This window comes from Rattus rattus, chromosome 3, assembly GCF_011064425.1.
Source record: "Rattus rattus isolate New Zealand chromosome 3, Rrattus_CSIRO_v1, whole genome shotgun sequence".
Classification (NCBI taxonomy): domain Eukaryota; kingdom Metazoa; phylum Chordata; class Mammalia; order Rodentia; family Muridae; genus Rattus; species Rattus rattus.
In genome coordinates, this window is record NC_046156.1 from 124,181,820 (window position 1) to 124,196,389 (window position 14,570).

At 38.8% G+C, this 14,570-nt stretch overlaps 1 protein-coding gene across 1 annotated transcript in view; it reads right to left on the bottom strand.

Moving 5' to 3' along the window:
* Positions 1 to 5,757: 5,757 nt before the first annotated feature.
* The window catches only part of Mecom (MDS1 and EVI1 complex locus), a 548,190-nt gene continuing 539,377 nt past the window's right edge, over positions 5,758 to 14,570 (bottom strand). The window contains exons 15-17 of the mRNA XM_032898551.1: positions 11,969 to 12,205; positions 10,959 to 11,139; positions 5,758 to 7,331 (exon numbers count right to left, since the gene is read on the bottom strand). Coding sequence (XP_032754442.1) covers positions 7,197 to 7,331; positions 10,959 to 11,139; positions 11,969 to 12,205 — 553 coding nt within the window. The 3' untranslated portion in view covers positions 5,758 to 7,196. The remainder of the gene's footprint in view (positions 7,332 to 10,958; positions 11,140 to 11,968; positions 12,206 to 14,570) is intronic.

Here is a 14,570-nt window from a genome sequence, read left to right on the forward strand (position 1 = left end):
ATATATCTCAGTGGGAAGGCATTTGTCTAGCATATACAGCACCCTGAACTCAATCCTGTTACATAAAAGCCAACATATTTTTATTTTTATACAATATAAAATGTAAATAAGCAACTATCAACAATTTCATGATGTTCCACAGATGAGATGCGAATTCTAACACGTAATACCAACTAATCTCTCAGCATGAACTCCTGATTGAAATTTCTTTGTATTGATCAATATTAATGTTAAAAAGCACATTTTTTAGGCAAGAATGATTCATTTCCTGTAAAAAAAAAAAAGAAGACTTGAAATAATAATAAGTGTAAGATATAAATAATTGCCATCCCCATCTCTCAGAGTTAACTGGTGATAATGTCACGGTGTATGTCCTTTGAGGAATGTGAGCTATTAATAGATTTTAAATTATATTTTAATTTATATTTAATTTAATTTATTTTAATTAAATATTAATATTTCATCAAATAGCCACAATGTGCCACCATCTCAGGCAGTCACTGGAGGTAGTCTTTATCAAGTGGATATAATTAGCACAGAGACTAAAATTTCGGGAAAAGAAATCATAAATAATCTTAAAAATAGTGCATGCATATGAGCACTGTAAATTATTTTAGAATAGCCCATGCATATGTATATTGTAAGTTATTTTAGATACATCCAATTGTTCTAAATTGTTTATGAAAGACTAAATGATTCACACTAGCTCGTAAGGAGAGAAGGGAGTAGCAGGCAAGGTAACAGACGAATTAAAAAAAATCTAAAGATTAAATTAACCGAGCCAATTAGGAATATAGTGGAGGCTGGGGAAGAGCCTAGAATAGGAATAAAGAGGAGGTCCTCCAAGAATACTATGATGTACAAAGTCTTCAAACGCACAGTCTAACTTGGTGATTGATAGGAATGCTGTCAGTTGGAGACAAATTGAAACTAGAGGGCACTGAAGAACCCACTCATGGAAGTCCATACAGGCCATGTTGACTAGGTGGTATTCATTCAAGGTAGACTGGGGCGTTGTTGAGGGCATTCGCCATCGATCTGGAATATATCTGTACTTGTGGAGTCCTGTGCTAACTATGGTCTACTAGTATCTATCACTGTTCCTTGGTATCACAAGGGGCCTATTGATCTAAAACCTTTCTTTAAATTTTCTCCTGCTTTCTAGTTCCTACTGAAGTACAATGGGAGGGAACAAGACAGGAGAGAGGATAATAACAATAACCATAACAGCTCATGACAGGTAGCTGGCAGTAGAGGCAGTGTCCAGGTTATAACAGCAACTTCAGAAAACCCACAGCAACCGAGACCCTCATGAGTTCCTGACTCTACCAGAGACAACTTCCCGATGTGTCCCTATGTTATAATCTGGAAGTAAAGTGACCCAAAAATAGTGAAAACTCAATGGCAGTAGTTGAGGAAGACGTTCCACTGGCTGCTTCCTGGTTGTGGGTTGGGTCCCAAGCTTTCCCTCAACTGTATACCTTCTCACATAACCACTTGGTCGTTGCTTTTCCCCTTAGGGTAAACAGAATTTAGTCCTTTGGGGAAAATCATAGGGAAAGGTATTTTTTCCTTTCCTCTTTAACAAGGGTAAAATACATATTTCATTAAATATCATATCAACCTCTGTAAGTGTATGGTTTCTGCATGACTAATATATTCCTGTAGTGTGCAACAATCAGAAATCTTTTCCTCTTGCAAAACCTGAAAACCCAGTCCTATTACACAAGTCACCATGCTTTAATCCCCCAGCCTGTTGGAAACCAACTTTGCATCTATAAACTCACTACCAGAGATTCCCTGAATAAGTGGACTCCTACAGTAGCTTCCCATCTGTGGTTGGTTTATTTCACTTAATGACATGCTCTAGACGTTTATCCATGTCACTGTCTGTGTCGGGATCCCCTTCCCTTTGAAGACTGAGTACCCATTGCACACATATGTATACATAGACAGAGACTTATACACATTTTACTCATCTATTTACCGATGTCTACTGGAGGCTTCTATCTTTTGTCTCCTGTAAAAACTGACATCATGAACATGAGTGGGCAAATATCTCCTAGCAATTCCGATATCAATCCTTTTGAGTGTTTAACCTGAGGTAAATTAATAATTTTCTTAGAAACCTTCATATAGGTTCCCAAAGTGGATTTTCCATTTTCCAGTATTTTTTCTATGTTCTTCCAGCAATTGTTAGTCTGCTTTTTGAATAATGCCCATCCTATATCCTAATGAGCACAGGGTACTTGGCCATTTTAAACACACAGAGTTTTAAGAATAGCATTTTGAATACATCATGAACCATTTTTTTTCAAAGAACCATTAACAACCCATATCTCTTGAGGAAGTCCCCAACCTGCCTGCTAACTTCCCTTTGGTTCTTCCCTTCTCCTCCCCACAGCTCTCTTATTGACAATTCCTTTAAGGCGGAGGAGAATGAATGAGGACAGTTCTTAACTGTTCCTTCTCGTATGCTTGCTTCCTCCTGAGTCTGCTAACCATTTCTGAGAGTGCTTAACTCATTGCATGTTAATCAATTCAAACCGTAAGCTTGTGAAAAATCTTCTGTTTTAGAAAAAAAATAAGATTCATTGAGCCACCAGCTTACGAGATCCAGAAAAGACAGCCAAGTCACTTAATAAGAAAGCACTAAGGGTCTTTCAAAAGCTCTGGTACTGTTGGCTCTGACTTGGGATAACCTGGGTTTTTAAAAACCTGGGAACAAGCACTTGGCAGTACCTTTCAAGCGCTCTGCTGCCAAAACTAAGCCGCCTCAGCGTCTCCTGGGCGCCTTTGCAGAGGTGCAGCCTCGTTTTGGTTGTGGGCACATTTCCTCGGCTTTGGAATACTCTCGTTCTTCTGCTCTACGTGAACTATGGGGTCTAAGACACTGTGTCCCCCACAGACCGCATTCTCACCCAGCCAATGACAGTTTCTCATCTGTAAAACAGAGAGACAGCTCCCCATCTCCCTGTTACACAGATTAGCTGAGCAATGGCTGTACGTTATCTATAGCACATTTGCTTAAGTAATTGCAAGAACAGTAGTATTTTTCCTGAAAAAAGATTGTAGGTAGCAGCCATCTGCAAATAAAGTTAAGAATGAGCTATTTGAATGTGTTTTCTTAATTATTCTTGAATTTTGGGGGAGCTCTGAAGAATTATATTTGAATAAATGTCAAGAACTTCATTAATAACAATATATTGCATATTAAAATTAAAGAATAGATATAGTATCCTTCTCATAAATTGCATAATAATATCAAGTAATTTGACCATTTCTTAATGTACACTTATATCACAATGACATATGCCATCAATATATGTAATTTTATTTGTCAAAGAAAACAACAGACACTCTCTGTTTCACATTTTTAAAGGATGGAACTTCCTTTGTTTTAAGCCTATGAATGCTTTTCAAGAAATATTTCTATAGTGAGAGGCAGAGCTTACTTGTAGATCACATTTAATATGTCCCAGCCTCAATTATCACATAAAACTAAGCAGAAATACAAGGATCAGAATGAGAGAAAAAATATTCTTAACATTTTTGGATGAAATTTTCCTTTCCCTCATTACATTAATGTAGACTAGATCTCTGCTGTATTATAAATTTTTCTCTCTTGTGTAATATCTGTATATGTGCCTCTGTATACATACAGTTATATGCCAGTGTGTGTGTATGTATATACACACACATATATATACATGTATATATATGTATATATATATATACATCCACATGTTATATTTTTTAAAATCTTCCCAAGAAAATTATAGAGTGTTTTGCACATTCAGAACTTCTATAAATTATTCACAAAATTTAATTAAGTAAGTAATGTGCAATGCTGACGACTCTGTGAGCTCAGCACTCTACCACTGAGCTCTAGTCCTCTGAATTTGGTTTCCACACATGCAGCCACTCATTGAAGTAGTAGAAGAGACTGCAGCAGCCCCTGGTTTCCCAGAGGAGGGTTGGGAGAGGTACAACTTTCCCAAGACATCATTTCCATTAAGTACTAGAGCCAGAACTCAAATCCAGGCCTTCTGGCTCCAAGGTCTAGATAGTCTCCTCCTCATATCATTGACCCTTCCCAGAGCAGGGAGTTGATGTACTGATTGGAAAAGCAAGTGACCAAGAGACAAGGAATAAATCTTGATTGCCTTTCTAGAATTCAAGAGATTAACTCTAGCAAACCACCGAAACGTGAATGTCGAAGTCTACAAGGAAGCTAGCAGCACTGCATTCATTTCTATTTGAGTGCACAGACATAGTCTAAAATGGTGCTTTCCCCAGAGCACCATCTTCTCACTTGTGCTACTCGTACAGTCTAATGCTATATTCTCGTTCTGTTTCTTGGTTACAGATTTATGCCTTAAGGTTATTTCTTGAAAATTCTGCTTACTTTCTATTATAAAATCTATCCATTAAATCCCAGAATTATATTCCTATTATAATAAATATTTAGAAATTAATCTGACACACTGCCTTGCATAGCTGCCACTGCCACTTACAATGAACAGATAACTGAAGGAATCCAGATGGATGTGCACAGGTCGTGTTAACTCTTCAAATTTGCTACATCAAATCCTGTATATGGCCAAATATTTGAATGAGCCACTTTAAGTAATTCAGAATTAAATGTACGAAGCATCCTGAAATCCTTGATTTTTATCTCATGAGAGGCCTGATCTGTAGGATCTCTTCTCCCTTCACAGCTTGCACATGTGGCCCTGAGCTCCCAGGAGTGAGGATGTGTATGACAGTTAACACATCTTGACTTGTACTGATGGCCACAGAAGAGCCCAAGTTTTTAACAATATTGAAGATTTGAGGAAACTATGTTAGATCGAACATATAAATGAAGAACTTGTCACAATATACAATGATTTTGTTATTTTTTTATAATGATATTTTGAATCTGGGCAAAAACATTTGAAAGAACCATGGGAGAAAACACTTGCTTTTCTGTCAGTAGACCTGGGTTCAGTTCCCAGTACCCGCAAAAGAAGTCTTGCAACTGTCTAGAATTCAAGTTCTAGGTTACCTGATGCCATCTTCTAATCACCTAGGGTACCAGGAATGTACATCACACACACACACACATAGATAGATAGATGATAGATAGATAGATAGATAGATAGATAGATAGATAGATAGATAGATAGATGATAGATAGATGATAGATAGATAGATAGATAGATAGATAGATAGATAGATAGATAGATAGATAAGATTAGATATACTTACAAATATATAAAAAATAAAAAGGACCTAGGGGAAAATGAATGGTGCTTCTGTGCTTGAGAATTTCAATGGTGTCAATATTACTCTAAGCAAAGCCAAAGGTAGGGTTTATAATTCAGGGCTACCCTGCTTGTCTAGTGCATGTAGTAAGTCCCTGGGTTTATACCTGGAACACATATACCAGCCAGAGAAAAAGAGAAATGTTGCAAGCTGCTCTCTGTCCTGATTACAATGGGTGCTGCATGCAGACCTGGAGGAAAGCCAGAGCTGGGAAGTGGAGCCTACGGGTCTTGACTTTGCACTGTGACTAAAGTTCACCACAAGCAGCAGAACACATTGCTGGCGAGGACCTATCACTGTGTCATCTCATAACCTTGCAAACATGCTTACATTCTGCAAATCTGTTAGGGCATCGGGGTCTTAAACATTGTATCTTTAGATCATTTGGATGCCAGAAGGGAACTAAAATCGCCTGAGAACAGAAAGCAGCACACAGGGGAGTCGTTATTTTCGTCTTTTTTGGAAGTCTTTATTTTTTTTTTAGTTGCTCCTCCCACAGTAACGCACTGAAAGGCATAACAGTTTATATTGTACAAAGCATTGGGAGAAAGTACCTCAACTTGCCAATTATTTCCAAATGAGATTACAAACAAAAAGGAAAAAAAAAGAAATCTGGTTTCTCCGTAAAGGACAAAATAACTGAATAATGTCTGTTATTTACTTCTCTCTCTCTTTTTTTTAACATAAGGTCAGGAACGCTTCATTTTACAAATAGGATTAACATGAACATAACATCATCGCACAAGCTTGCAGACAACCAGCATAAAATATGGGGTTCAGTTCTTAATCAGAAGGATCATGCTTCCGTGAAAGAAACTAGAATCATTTATACAATCGAATCGATCTCAGTATTACAAAAACTAAGTTGCATCTAATTGCATTTAGTTCATTAAAAAGGAAAACAAAACAACAACAACCAAAAGGAAGGAATGTTAAGAAAAGCCAAACACTATTGGGCACTCCCATACACAGGACGACTCACCTTGGTCCTCGGAATTCAGAGAGGGGTGTGCCTCAGACATCATAAAATAGTGGCTGACAGGAACAGTGCTCTTTTTTGATCAACAAACCATAGTTTGCCAACAAATAAATACATGGTACACACAACACACACAAAAAATATTGAAACATTAAAAACAGTGACATGATTGTCTAAAATTAAGATGTCATTACAAGGATTTGGCAAACATTGCATTAGTGGTACAGCGGTACTGGTGATGAACAGGTCACGTCACCGACTTAACACCTCTCTGAGCATGAGAATCCATACTTTACAATATACCCTTCTTGTCCCTAATTTTAAACGATGTACTTAAGAAGGCCAAAGGTAAAGGGTGTGGGGGGGGTGACAAAAACTCCTGCTATCACTTCCTATAATCATTGTGCATTTCTTCTGACTACTTCCGTCTTCAAAGGGTTAAATTACACAAAACTTTAAAAAGGAAAAAAAAATTAAATCTGGTAGTTAAAAGCCACTGTTCCCGATCAGATCAGGTGATCTTGTAGAGTTTGATTTCTATGAAGTGTCCGTTGATGTCAATGCTGCCATCTTAACTGCTCCTCTCACCCACCCATGCCCTGCGGCAGGAGAGCGAAAGGTGCCTTCCCCAGTGAGGTTTTCTTTCGCCTCCAATCACTTTTAGATGAATTGATCCTCCAGAAGTCAGCAGCTGCCTTGGCTGTGCAAAACAAAATATTGAGAATAAATAGCTTCCTTTCTCTCTCTCTCTCTCTTTCTTTACTCGTTCAGTTTAAGGTCACCGGACTTTAAATGCGTGACCCTTCAGGGTTATAAGGCATTCTGCTCAGCAGTCTTGTAAATAGTTCTGTATGAAAGAGACGTGCTGCCGTTGGACTTGGTCCCACTCTGGTCAACCTTGACAGTGTCATACATGGCTTATGGACTGGATGGCACTGGATTCCGCTGCCGCTCTTGCCATGCTGTGCCACACGTTGGAGGAACCGTGGGAGGTGGGATGGAGGGCATCCTTGTCGGACAGTGACAACATCATAGCATATGCCTGGAATGAAGGGGAGAGATTCGGTGAGTGGCACTTGGATAAAAACAGCAGATCTAATTTAAGTAAGATAATCCACAAATATTAGACATGCATGAGAGACTAGACTGAAGCACACTTCATGAGCTTATCTGGAAGTGGGGCTGTGCCCTTTTTATTCGAATGGCATAAAATCAGTGCTCACCTTAGCCAGACTTAGGTAGGAAATGATCTGACGCTTGTACCTTGTAACCCCAACTTTGGAAGGTAAATGACCGCTCCCAGGTAATATACAACTAGGGCTTATTTCTGCCAAACTTAATCTCGTGTCCTTTCTCAAGTTCTACCTTGTGCTTAAAATACCTCCTGTGGACACCTGACACCCTTGAGAATAAGAGAGTCCAGGGAAGTTCCACCAAGAAAGAAAACAAAGCACAAGGACCCAATAACATCCGAGCAACCCTTACTCATGACTCCGCCGCCAAGCAGACGGTGCACAGAAGTGCTCTGACAGGAGGGACACTTTCTTCCCTGTGACCATGCCAAGTTCTAAATAACTGTTCCGAGATCCCCTCACCACTGCCAAGCAAAATATTCAAATGAAGTGTTTGGTCTTGACTTGTGAGTGAACTTTTCACTGTTGATTTGCTATTGTGGGTCTCATCCATTGCTAAACTTGCTTGTCAAAATGCTGTTGAAGTGGAATCATTAAAGTCCTGCCAAAGACATTCCAGGATCTGTAAACAAAGGCGAATGCCTCTGTTGTTCAGCACAGTTTCATCTCGGGGAGTCCTGCTGAGACATGTGGCCGGCCTGTGGTTTCTTCTCTCACGGTGGCATTTCGTTAGATTAAGGGCTGATCTTGATTTGCTGGGTCATTGCTCTCAATGCACATATTTGGCTTATTTGCGTGTGTGTGTGTGTGTGTGTGTGTGTGTGCATATGCACAGGCCTGCACATGAGAGTTACATATACACATGAGCACATATGTCTATGTAAAAACCAAAGGTCACATTGATTGGATGCTGTTCATCAGGTATGCTATGTTTTGAAACCTGATCTCTCCCTGGTCTGGAACTCTCACCAACTAGGCTAGCTGGCTGGTCTATGGACATCAGAGATTCTCCACCCACTAACTTGGCTTTCTTCCCATGAGTTCTGGGATTTGAGCCCCTGTCCTCATGCTTGCAAAGCAAGTATGTTAATGACTGAGCCACATTTGATTTTATATATGAGATTTGCCCTCTGAGTTGGCGCAAAAACCTCAGTGTTTATTTAACTAATATTCCTTAACCATGAACTTTGTTGCCAAGCCCTGTGCTAAATAACTAAAGAATTAAGGACAGAGCATAGAGACTACTGGTACTTCATGGTGACCTTGGGGAAGTCACTGTACTCTTGAGTTTTAATTTCCTTATACAAATAGAGACAGCTATTAAATAGAATAGTATTGCCTCCAATGCTTAGAGAGGAAACATGACACTCAATTCAATATATTCCATGCAAATTGGTAACTATTAGGAAATTAGTTGTTTTAGAATGTAATTTTCCTCAAGGAAATTCCCACAGCAAGATAAAGTCACTATTTTGCCAATCAATGACTTTTGGATTCAATTACTATATAAATTACAGAGTTAATATATAAACACTTGCTCTTGCCCTTACTCTTCTCTGCTCTGTGCCCTCTTCCCTGTCCCTTCTCTCCCCCATCCCCTCCCCCTTCCTCCACGTGCTCATGGCCGGACGTTTTTCCTCCCCGCCCTTCTATTCTTCTCTCATTAAACCTCTCCACATGGAAATACACACACACACACACACACACACACACACACACACACACACACACACACACGCATGCATGCTTGAGAAAAGCACCAGGAAACTATTTTGAAAAATACAACTCAGAGTGTGTGTTCCTTGGTACTCAGATAGCAACTGAAACATGGGGATGCTGCCCAGTTCTCCAGAACGAAGGAGACAACTTGCTAAACCACAAAATGGATGAATAAATGACAAGTGAATGAATAAAGGGATTCATGATCAATTTAGTTTATAATACATATATAAATATACATATATATATATACATACATATATATATATATACATATATGTAACAAACACCAGCTAGGTTACACATGTTTGTATTTATTGTGATGCTAGCTGATGCCATATCTAGGCAGGACATTAACCTCAAAACGTGGGTCCTTAGAGGCATGCCAGAGTTGTTGTCTCTTCATCCTTAAAACCTTTTCATTCTTCTGTATTGGATAGTTTTGATGGCTAGAATATGTTTTACAGTATTTTGGAGTAGAAGAACTAAAAGAAAGAAAGCTTAGGATCCTCTGGGGATCTCTGGCGGAAAACAAGGGATTTGTCGAAGCCACCACCTCTTACAGATAGCTCTAAGTAGCTCTGGATGGCTTAATGTTAACACTAGAAATTGAGAAGCCACATTTAGCCCATTGTGTCATAGAACAAAAAGAGAGAACTTTCCTACCCTTCTCTCACAAGGAGGAAATAGGGTTCATCCATAATCTACATGATTCTGCCAAGATGATATAAGCTGTAGAAACCCACTATGTAGTGATGACTGTCTGTATCCATTTTTGAAATAATATCATTTTTCTATTTCCACACATAATATCACATACTTTTTTGAAATATTGCAAATGATTTATATTATCCTATTGCCATAATGTGCCCCACATCTATAGTCAAAGTGACACCACGGTCAGCAATCACATCATCTTAGCACAGATTTTACTCTATCACTGTTAAGACCAACCCAAAACAAACATCTCAAAGAATAGGAAACTGTATGGAAACATACATGCTAATATGGCCCAATTGTTGTGAATGCCATGCTACCTCCAAAATGTTCTAAGTGAACCACACAATTCAACAGTGTGAGAGAGAAAGGAAAAAAAAAAAAAAACAATTTACTTGTCCTTTTAAAATGGCCTGAATAAACATTCAGTTGAGTATAGGTGTCATAAAAAAAATTAGCAACTGGCTCCCTTTATCTTTTAACAAAAGAACTGAAGCTCTTTTATTGGTGTTTGTGGATCCTCTGTTGGAATGATTTCCAGAGTACGGAGTAATTCATTCCACTCAGTACAAACTCACAGGCTTTATTTCCAGATCTGTCCCTAAGTTGGTGCAGATCTTTTTATTTCTGGCCTCAGTTTAACCCTAAACTCTGGAGCTCATAATCTGATGGATAATAAATGAACTAAACATAAGAATTCACTAGGTGTAGTAAAGAGGAAATAATTGTTTCAGAACACAACAGAAGCCAAAGATCTGAAATGGTCAGAAAACAATTCCGAGCTGATGAGAGAATTTGAAAGTTAAGTTGTGTGAACTCCCAAAGCAGAAGGAAAAAAAAAAAACCTAACAGTAAAGTCATGGCAGGGTCAGGTTTGTCATGGAAGTCTCGGGGCAGAATACAGTTTACGTGTCAATGGTTTCATTTGTTAATTTTGGCATTGGTCATTGGCAGAGCAGAACCAGGAACATCATCAACAAAGCACCCAAATCTACTTGGCTTCGAGAATGCCGCAAGGTGACCATGTCTGCCTATGTTCGTCAAAGGTATGCACGCTTGCATGCAGGGTCCCATGGTGTGGGCTACAGCAGAGTCTGTACCTGTGATTTGGACTTTCTGTGTAACGGCTGTTTAAGCTCCTCTGGCACATGAGAAGAACTAAAGGACAGCTCAGCGTCAGTGTATTGATTCTCTTCCATTTCCCTCATTTTGAGGCTATCTGTGAAGTGCCTTATGTGATCTAGAGCAGAAAGGCCAGATTTATAGTCTTCCTCTTTATACCTAAAATGAACCAATGGGAAAGCACAGAAATTGGATTTTCTTAGGCAGTTTTTCTCTTTGTCTCATCAAGTCATTTTCAATGTTACCTTAACAGCTGTCAAACTTCATGCTGCATTTGTTGCATCAGGTAGCATGCAATAATTGCTAGTTTAAAAATATTTACAAATACCATATCTTGATCTATACTTCCTTTAACCTTTTTATTGACTACAGCCAAGCATATATCAGAAGTAAAGTCAGTGACACATTCAGTCCACAATGTGTGGGAACGGAAGTCGTACACTTGAAAACTTCTTTTAAAGTTAAGCCCATTATAAAAAATATTCTGTCAGGATACCTTATTATCACAGAAATATAATATTCCCTTAACTTTAACTACTGGTTGAGTCTTTCCAATTAAAAAAATCTATCATCTGTAAAATTGATCTTAAAAGTCTGAGTTATGATTGTGGTAGATAATTGAGTGGGCTCAGCCATGATGAAGTATCTATTTTCTCTGAACTTCATATATAGAATCTCAAAATTAAGCACTTGTGCCATTGTCACCCATCCTTCCTGCCTTGGGGCCTCCGGAGTTCCACAGATACTAATGCATTTACATGCTTGCGGAACCTGTTCCCTGCCTCCTCGCTTTCCTCTATGTAAAACCGATGCACTGTGTGTGCCTTTCCCAAGTCAAATTGAACTTTCATGGTTTGTTACTTCACAAATTCCTCATAATCTAACACATTCTTCCAGTAGCTGAGCGGAGCAGAGCAGGAGAAACTCGTACCAATCTCCCATGCAAGGTAAGTCTGTCGCTTGGCTTGCCAAGTTGCAAGGCACTCACCTCACGGGGGACACCTTACAACTCATCTCCAGGGCACCGGCTTCCTCATAGTCATCCTCAGGGATTTCCTCATCTAAATTAGTTACCCCCAGCTCCTTTCTGGGTTTTCCAGGAATATCATTGTCTTCATCCTCCTCATCCAGCAACACCTCATCCTCTACTTCTTCGTCATCCAATAAATCGGAATTTTGGCTGGTCGCCAAAGCCTTTTCATCCTTGAAGTGACTGCCATTCATCCTTTCAAGAGCATAAAGAGTAAACGGATCAATTACTGGCTTGATTTTTAAACATGCAGTTAGTCCATCTCCCTAACAACAGTTTAAATATTCAACGCTTACAAAAGAAATTAGTATTGTGTGTGCCTCGCTGCAACCTTGGGAAAATAATGTAATTTCACAAAGGGGCGAGCAAAGAAAAAAAAATAATTGGATGATTATTTGGACTACAAATGCAGCCTCTGGCAGAACAGAAAAAAACAACCCCCGTCTCTGATTTCTTATCACTGCTGATAAATGATATGGTATGTGCAATATAAAAGCACATGAATGTTTTCTCTGCATAATGTATATAATTACCATTTAAGTACCCACCATTTAAAGTAATTGATTTCTAGAAAACACAGATCCCTGAACAATGATGACAGACAACAGCTTAAACACAACACACACACACACACACACACACACACACACACACACACACACACACACTGAATCCAAGACTCCAAAGACAATGCGAAAGGGATTGCCAAGGAGTCAGGAGTATTCACTGCTCCTGGCTGACACTTGTGATATTCTTCCCTTGGACACCATACTCAAGCCTGGAGTTATTGAGAGCCCACTTATCTTGACTCCTTCTAAATGAGCCTAAATTGTCTAACAGCAAAAGAGGGTAAATCAACTAGGAAGTTAAATGAGCTAACAGCTTTTGAAACTGTCTTACCAGCCACAGCTAACAATGCAAAGAATCACTTTTCAACTTAAAATGTCCTTCATAGCATTTCTGTTTACCTTTGCAAGAATTGCAATAGTTGGGGTTAGGGGGATTTAGCTCAGTGGTAGAGAGCTTGCCCTAGGAGCGTTTAAGGCCCTGGGTTCGGTCCCAGCTCGAAAAAAAAAAGAACCAAAAAAAAAAAAAAAAAAAGAATTGCAATAGTTGACTAAAGTGCAACTTACTATACAAATTCCACCTATGGAATTTGTAGGTATGCACGAAGATAGAATGATGGGGTGATATAAACAAACATTGGATATGATCTGTTATAAGACTCTGAAATATAACATAATTATAAATGCTTTAAAAGAAGGAGGTGCCTTTGAAACATACATGAATGGGGAAGGTGATCAGGCTCAGAAAGTTTGTTAAGACACAAACCCTCATAGGCACCCATGTATCTAATCCCTAGGTTCCCCCAGATGCTTTGTTACCATGCTCCTCTATCTAGTTACTGTATCAGAAACGGGGTCTTTAGTTACTGTTGTAAATAGGGAGCTTCCCCATGATGTGAAGCGATTTTTCAGTTCACAAAAGAGCAGAAAGCATATGTGGCAATTCCCACATCGAAATCTGTCAAACTTAAGGTTCAGATTTCCCAGAATTAAACTGATACATGTATGAAAAAACCTTGGATATGACACAAGTGTTAAAGTACAAATGTATTTGACCAGAAAAAGTAACATCATTACTGTACATTTTATACAACCTCTTAAGACTGATGAAAACATATTTTTCACAGACATAAACTATTAGTTTTCAGATACACTGCCAACTTGCTAGCTTGAATGGATGAAAACTGATATTTTTTTTAAATAAAAAAAAAAAGCGAGAAAATGAAAGTAAAAGAACAAAAGAGTCCGTCCGTGGATGAAAACCAAAAACAACAAAAGCCAGCGTGATTAAGAAAACCTATTTGTTAATTATGCTTTCAAATATGGCAATTTATTGGGGTAAATTATTCATCAAAAGTAGCCTGATGACTGCCGAGACTGGGAAAGTCGGGTGACTCAGCTCTACGTCCACGTTTAGACATGTTGAAGCCAGATGCCGCAGCTGTGCAGCCTCAAAAATCACCAGTTCTGAGCTCTCACATTTGAATAGACTTTTCAGAACCCAAATGGTGATCTAATATTTCTTATTTGCATCGCCAAATCAGACTTTAAGGCGTATATAATGTGTATGACTAGCACCATTTTGTTCTGTCGAACAACGGCCCTTTCTTGATCACTCATACACACAGAGAGAGGCAAGTGGGGGAGCAGTCCAACTAGGAGATGCTCTGCTTCTTACAACTTCTGCGAAGCCTAAAAGCATTCTTCTTTCACCTTCCTTAGCTACCGTTACACAAAATAAAGAACTAGAACGTGTGCTTGTTTCGCTCTTATTTTGGTTAGAGCATTTGTTATGTGAAGTGAACTTCCTTGAAACACAATCTAAAATGATTTTACCAGCCTACGAAATTAAGGACCCAGCACAATAACCCTTCTCTGTTCAAAAGTCATAGACACCTCATTCATTAAGTTCATGATACTTAAAATATTCAAAATTAATAGGCTATGGTCAGAGAAGCCTAGTTCTTCAATACCACATATTTAGTTATAACTTA